Source organism: Mercurialis annua, linkage group LG2 (assembly GCF_937616625.2).
Source record: "Mercurialis annua linkage group LG2, ddMerAnnu1.2, whole genome shotgun sequence".
In the NCBI taxonomy this organism is placed as follows: Eukaryota; Viridiplantae; Streptophyta; class Magnoliopsida; order Malpighiales; family Euphorbiaceae; genus Mercurialis; species Mercurialis annua.
This window is the reverse complement of record NC_065571.1, coordinates 49,497,001-49,505,269: the sequence shown is the minus strand read 5'-3', so window position 1 is coordinate 49,505,269 and position 8,269 is coordinate 49,497,001. Positions and strand designations below refer to the sequence as shown.

Here is an 8,269-nt window from a genome sequence, read left to right as displayed (position 1 = left end):
AATTCTTATTTTGTTCCTTAACTTCTATAAAAAGGTATCAAACCAGTGCTTTTAGCATTTTTCTAGTTGATTGTATGCTAAAAAATAAATGTAATTTTTTTATTTAAATGTATGCGTCATATTAGTAAAGTAAGATTATAATTGAGTGTGTAATGATGCACTTGTAAATATGGAATTATAACATCAAGTCATATCGGTAAATCCAATAATGATTTTCGGTCTTATCAATTAGTAGTCTAGTGATCAATAATTATATAAAAACACTAATTTGGTACATTTTTATAAATTGAAACATTAATATCAAAAAAATAAAACTTCAGACATTAACATAGAAGATTTGAAAAAGTTTAGACACTGCTGATGTAATTTATCCTTACTTTGTTAAACATTTTTCAAAAACTGAAATCATTATTATAATTCAACAATTTTTTTTTTGAAAACATAATTAAACAATTTTATTTGATCAGCTATAGCATACAAAACAATGAATACTTCTTCTTTAATAATTGAAAAGGAGGAAATTTTAGCGCGAGTGGTAGAAATCGATCTCATAATATATTTCTGCTCAGCACACATATTACATGAAGTTATAAACTATAACTCATCGGTAATGATTAAGAGAAGTCGAAAAAATGTTATTTATGAATTAATTCCTCCTTAAAATAAAGAATATATAACCAATTTCAATAATTTTCACCAACACTATTTTCTCATATCTAAAAGAGCAACGTTATTGCATTTAAAAAAGTCCGAAGATGAGATTAAGACAACTAAAATACATTATTTTGTATAGTTTTTGATAAAGAAAGTGGTCACCGGCTTTCCACTATGAATTTTAAATAATGTATTCCACATCATAAAAATGGCTTACCTTTATATATATTTCAAAATTCTTCCTCTTCATCATAATAGGTAACAATTCTGTTTATCTTGAAAGTATATATTATAATAACAAAAATGATTAATTCTTTTTAATATAATAAAAAAAGTTAAATCTAATTTTTAAAAATTAAATTATGACAAAAATATATAATCTATTGGGTGATTAAAAGAAATGGTGATGAATAGATGTTTTATATTTTTGTTTACAAAGTAGGTGGCGTGTAAGAATTGATAAAGAAATGAAATCCGATAGGTTATAAATAATACCAAAAATATAAGATATAGAAGAAGACAATAAACGTTACATAATTAAGAAAAAAACATAATTGAAGAGCTTAATTTGGTCCTCACCTAAAGCTAAAATGTCAGTCAGCCATTTTCTCTGTTTATGGCTTCTCTTCAGTTTCAGCAGCAGCTGCTCTGCTTTCAAATTTAATGGAAGAAAAATTGCAGAAAATGATGACGTCAGCTCTCTTCTTCCTCAGCAATTTCATACCATTCAACTCACCTCTCTTCTTCCTTCTGCTTCTTGCAAATCTTCCTCCAAAGGTTCATTCTTATTTATTCCTAATTAATTGCTGTTTAACTTGCTTATTGTATTTTTTGAATAGTTAATTAATATGGATATATCTGCTTAACTATGCTTGCTGGTATTGCATCTTCTTTTAATTGGGGTCCTTCTATAACATCATTTCATGCCTTGGCTTTTACGTTCAAACCGAGTCGAGATAATTCACGAGTTATTAGAAAATATTAGAAATCAATTTTTATATTAGTTGAGTCGGGTTTGAATTTAAATTACACGAGTTAACTGTCTGATTATATTCGAGTATGAAGATATATTTTTCACTCGACGGGTTTGTAAGCGTAAAGGAGATTTGGTAAATTCATTTTTTCTCCTTTTTTTTACAACAATTTCCCCTGTTTTTGCTGATCATATAGAAGCATAAGTTCTGTCATTTTTTATTGTAATGTATTGAACAAATCATTGGGTTATGTAAGCAAATTCCAAGTAAGAGTCTACTTACGACAGCTACTCAAACATTAAACAATCTGTCACTTGACAAACTTATAAATTAAGTATAATTTTTTAAAAAATTACACTGAAAATGGATTAGTTTTTTATGCATATTTAAATTATTTATTCATTTGATTATGTATGTTAACCTTGTAGCTATATAGCTAGAGAAAGAGATTAAATAACCAACTTAATTTTTTTGGTAAAATATTTTTATTTTTTTATAATTATAATAAACTTAATAAAATTATTTGTGAGTATGGTCCGTCAGGTTTGTTATTCTAATACTAAAATCCAAGTAGTAATAAAAAAAGATGCATGATCTGATTAATAAGATAAAAAAATTAATTTATCTTATTATAAACTAGTGCATAATTAAGAGTATTATTATTAATTTTAATATAAATCTATCTAATTTTATTTAATTTGTATACTTTTATACAAATATTTTAATATTATAAAAAGTATGAATAAATATTGATTAATTTATTATAAAAATAATTTAACATACTAAATTGTATTTTATTTTTATAAAAAAATTATACAGAAGGAATTACATCATTCAACATTTTCTAAAACTTATCTACAAAAATATTGTAAAGTTTTAAAAATTATACTTCATACGCGATCATTTAAATTTCTTTTATTTTCGTTTGAAATTTTGTTTACGAAAATATTATATTTAAAAAAACACATAAAACACTAAATATATAAAAATTAGAGAGTGACTCCCTTCAAGTTCCTAATTACTCCATTTTCCTCCATTCCACCATTGGATAATTGACACCATATTAAAATCTATCTAACGGTTCAGATATTACTTTATGGCTAAAAAAAAGAAACAAGATTAATAACTAGTAAAAAGTTAAAAAAAATATCCAAAATAAATCTGCATATGAATTCAGCACAATTTATAGGAATCAAATATTAAACCTACAAATAAACTTATTGTAGTACAATTATTTAAAATAATTTTTAAACATACCATTTTTTACTTGACCATGTACATAATATCTCCCTAATTTATTGAATTATTTAACCGTATGTAATTGAAAGATTTTAATCTTTCCAACAGTGGTGGATTAATATGCAACCACGGTTTCATGCAATTTTTTTCTTGCCAGACCATTCCCATCTAAATTACCTGGACAACCAAAATAAATCCACTTGTATATATAAGTGGCTCAAAAAATTTCTTAATATCACAAAACGTGCAGGTTTAATAGTTTCTCTAAACAAACAAAGCAAGACAAATTTTAAAGCCAGGAAAAGAAATGCTCAAGTATCATGTATGTTCAAGTATCATGATTTTGAGTTCTCAATAGTTAATACCAAAAAATCTGTAGGTTTAATAGTTAATTTCTATAAATAGTGCTGAATTCATATAAAGAAATTAATTTTGGATATATTTTTTTAACTTTTTGCTAGTTATTAATTTTGTTTCTTATTTTTAGCCATAAAATAATATTTGAACCGTTGGATATATTTTAATGTGGTGTCAATCATCCAACCGTGAAATGGAGTAAAATGGTGTAATTAGGAATTTGAGGGGAGCCACTCCCTCAAAATTACAACTCAGAATCCGATGAAATTGATTTATATATTCATACCAAAAGAAAATCTCTTTAATGTTACTTTGCTTTCTGTGTATTTTTATTCCATTGTTTTTGTAATTTTTATTTTCAGTATCTCAGAAAATAGTTTTTCCGTATCAATATTTTTATAATTTTTTTTTCTCAACTGATACCGAATTCATTTGGACTAAATTAATACCGTGCACAGTTTCATCAAACGAAAACAAGGCAATCTTGAAAGTAGTCCACAAGCACGGAGCATGCTCCGATCTGCATAACCACCACAAAGCAAAAGCTCCGACACATGAAGAGATCCTCCTCCAGGATCAATCTAGAGTCGATTCAATTCACTCCAAGTTATTCGTCGGACTGAGCAGCGACGTCAAGACAGCAGATGCAACACTTCCGGCGAAGGACGGCCAGACTATTGGCTCCGGCAATTATATAGTTACTGTTGGACTGGGCTCGCCGAAGAAGGATTTGTCGCTCATCTTTGACACCGGAAGCGACCTGACGTGGACTCAATGCGAGCCATGTGTGAAGTCTTGCTATTCCCAAAAGGAGCCCATTTTTAATCCCATCCACTCCACTTCCTATACCAATGTTTCCTGTGGATCTGCCCTTTGCGACTCCCTCATTTCTGCAACAGGTAATATGAGTTCATTCTACAAATTCAAGGACCTATATGAGTTCATTCTACAAATTCAAGGACCTGGATGAACTTTGTTTTTGTATATTAACGTTAGTGTGCATGGTGCAGGCAACATCTTTAATTGTGATTCCTCAACATGCGTCTATGGCATCCAATACGGTGACTCGTCATTCTCTGTCGGATACTTTGGTAAGGAAAAGCTCACCTTAACTCCGACCGATGTTTTCGAAGGTTTTTCATTCGGCTGCGGCGAAAACAACAAAGGTTTATTCGGCGGCGCCGCTGGCTTACTTGGTCTCGGCAGAGACAAACTCTCATTAGTCTCACAAACTGCCCAAAAATACAACAAGCTTTTCTCTTACTGTCTCCCCTCCTCCCCCAGCTCAACCGGATTCCTCTCATTCGGCGGTCAGCCTTCCATCTCCGCTTCCTTCACCCCGCTAGCAACAATATCCGCCGGAGCCTCATTCTACGGCCTTGACTTTACAGCTATCTCCGTCGGAGGCAGAAAGTTGACCATTTCACCCTCGGTATTTTCAACTGCGGGTACAATAATCGACTCCGGTACCGTCATCACTCGGTTGCCACCTGCAGCTTACTCTGCTTTAAGCTCAGCTTTTAGAAAACTCATGTCCAAGTATCCATCGGCGCCGGCATTATCAATACTCGACACGTGTTATGATTTTAGTAAATTTAGTACAGTGACTGTACCGAAAATCGGGTTGTACTTCAGCGGGAATGTTCATATAGATATTGACCAGACAGGGATTTTTTACGTGAATGATCCAACGCAAGTTTGCTTAGCGTTCGCCGGAAACAGTGACGCCGGTGATGTTGGTATATTTGGGAATGTGCAGCAAAAGACACTAGAGGTTGTGTATGACGGCGCTGCTGGGAAAGTTGGATTCGCTGCCGGCGGTTGTAGCTAGCTGATTTGTATGAACAGTCTGTGTACATAATAAAGGCACCAATTTGGACATGGATGAAGTAATTGTGAATGCAGGGGGTTATATGAATTAATAATGATAATGGAAGGATTTGGATTTGTGATATACTTTAAAGGTATAAATTGGGTTGTAATAGGTTTATTAAGAGAAGTTTGCAAGAAGTGTATAGTTAACTTCTCATCAATTCATCTGTAATGGTATGAACTTTTATTTGATTAAAGGCGGTTTTCGGACCTTTAATTTGACAGGGATGTTCAATCCGTTCAAATTTTAAATGTTTGGGATAATACTTGGCAAAACCCATCCTAAGACCCTTCTACTTTACTATTTTTGTTCGAGAAGCCCTTACCTTAAAGTTGCTCACGGCAGAGTCCTTTTACTTATAAAAATCGCATTTTTAGGCCCTTACGTGGATGGAAATTGGCAAGTGTATTACAATCGCCGTTAACTACATAATTTGCCGTCAAATAAAATAAAAATATGTAAAAAAAAGTGTTATATAATGCCACATCAGAATTCACTTTAAAAGTAAAGAGTAAACTTGAGGGAACAAATTCAATGTTTCACCATCTTCTTCAAAACGACTCTTTTTTATCCTACTGTAACAAAAACTGGAAGTTCAAACTTCAAACAACGAATTTATATAAAACTAATTGAAGTAATATAATGTGGATTCTATAATAAACAAATAGGTCTTCAAGCTTTAGTAACACAGCGTCGTCAATTCTTTTACGCCGCCGCATGCTCTGAGATCAAAACATTTGCATCATGATTTTGAAAATCTGAGATCAACCCACTTGCTAAAATGGAGTTTGAACATAACCCATATGGATGGATTGATGGAAACGGATAGAGACTGAAATGGGTGAAGTTAATCATTTGCATCATTATTTTGCAAATATCTGATGACAAATGCCCAATTTGTCGACCAACTATGCTTTACATGTATCTAAAGAGCTCACTCTCTCTAGTTGCAGCCTTATCTTCAAGCCTACTCTTTTTGAATCAAAACGCGGTCAAAGTTTTCGCCATTAGAGAAGATAAAGTTTCTCGAACGATTAGAAATGTTTCGAAACTGGCCGGAGAATCTAAGCCAATAAACTTGACTGAAGAAACAATGGCTCTGTCAAGTACTTCTTTATGCAAAATTGCCTTTGGTAAAGGGCTCGAGGGATGTGAAGAGAAGAGATTAGATTGACAACTTGTTTGTTTTGTTGGTCGATGTTTGGTGAAGAACCATCTCACATGCAGCTGAATTTAGAAAGAAAAGAAAAAAGAAAGATATCTAGTCAGCATTATCATGTCAACAGACAATTGTTTTTTTGTTTTTTACACTCTCGCATGTGAGATACACTTGCCAATTTCCATCCACGTAAGGGTCTAATAATGTGGTTTTTGTAAGTAAAAGGACTCGGCCGTGAGCAACTTTAAAATAAGGGCTTCTCGAATAGAAATGGTAAAGTAGAGGAGTTTTAGGATGGATTTTGCGATAATACTTATACAGGCATACACACATTTATCCCTATCTCTTCAAGATGCTAATTTAGCACTTGAAACTCCCAATTCTCATGTTGGACTTCCAATTGATCCAGGATATCAAATCATACATTGCAATTAAATTTTCTCTTTTTTATTTTTATTTAATTTTCATTCTACTGTGAATTTTTATCATCAATGTTTAAAAGTGACTGAATTTTTTTAGATGTATTTTTAAATTTTGACAGGACATGCAATATAAAGTTACTATACGCTTGATATCAACCTAATATATCATATATTTAATTTTTTATATATATAATATCGTTTTCTTTGTTGATTTTAGGATGAATCAAAAATTAACCATATATCAACTAAAAATTAATATATTATAATTTCGTCTCAATTTAAAAGTATACAAATTATATATTAAAATAGTAATACGGATTGCAATGGCTAAATAAAATACAACGAAACTAATATATACACCAAAAGTATATAAATTCCATTTTGACATTGATTTACATATATTTTAAATTTTTAGTATATAGCGAATAGACTACTAGTATACTTACTACTTTTTAGTTTTCGTATATGGTTGGTATTTACACTAGTAATATAATTTTAATTTACATAAGTTTTATATTTTAGTATATAATGAGTACATTAATAGTAATCCTTTTGATTTACTTTTAGTGTATCTTTTATAATTTTAATACATACTTAGTACACTAGTTGTATACTTTTAAGGTTGAAGGTATAAAATAATTTCTGAACTTTTCTAGAAAGTATGAAACAACTCTTTAATTTATTTTTGGTATAAATTGACCCTCGTACTTCTAAAATTGAACAAAAAAACCTTCCGTCCTAAATTTCAGTTAACTGATGACATGACACATAGGAAAAAATTTAAAAACAGTCTTAATGTTTAACACACTTACCAATTTTATATTTATGAATTTTTTATAACCATTTTCACCCTTTTCTTCATTTAAATATCTATAATTAAATATATTTATAAATTAAAACTCAATTAAACCATTCAAAATTTAATTAAACACTTTAAAATCCGATTAAATTAATCAAAACCTAATAAACACTTTAAAATACAATTAAAGAAATAACTGAATTTTTATTAGTTTAATTGGATTTCGATGTGTTTAAAATAATTAAACACATCAAAACCCAATTAAACCAATCAAGATCTAAGTAAACACATCGAAACCCAATCAATTTTTTTTTATTTTTTTTAAAACCTCATCCGGAGAAGAAATCTCCAGTTTGTTCTTCAAGAACAGACCTGTCAGATCTATTCTAAAAAAGAAATAGCAACATCTTTTATTTTCTACCAAATCAGTGGCAAATGCATCATCATATAGCTTTTGCAATCCCATTATTAACAGCTCCAGCAAGAATAGAACACCATCAAAAAAAAACTTAGACATTTTTTAATCTATCAAAAATATATATTCACTTAGAAATTTAGCCAAACACTTTATGAGCATAACTTGGCAAAATTATTTGTAATATGATTTCCAACTACATTTTGATATCGTTTCACTTCAAATGGAAGAATCTCAAAGTAAGAATTGCAACTATATTCTTGAATCTGAGATCACAAATTGTTGATACAAACTTCAAGCAACTCAGATCATCAGAAAGAGTAAGATCAGAGAAAAGAAGAAGGAATGATAGATGGCGATGAACAATTACCAGTTAA

The 8,269-nt window shown here is 30.4% G+C and overlaps 1 protein-coding gene across 1 annotated transcript; it reads left to right on the top strand.

Moving 5' to 3' along the window:
- Positions 1-1,162: 1,162 nt before the first annotated feature.
- Positions 1,163-5,320, top strand: LOC126669033 (aspartyl protease family protein At5g10770-like). Its single transcript, XM_050362310.2, has 3 exons — positions 1,163-1,431; positions 3,683-4,123; positions 4,235-5,320. Exons 1-3 carry the CDS (start codon positions 1,245-1,247, stop codon positions 5,053-5,055), a joined length of 1,449 nt encoding a protein of 482 aa, XP_050218267.1. The 5' UTR covers positions 1,163-1,244; the 3' UTR covers positions 5,056-5,320.
- Positions 5,321-8,269: the final 2,949 nt, after the last annotated feature.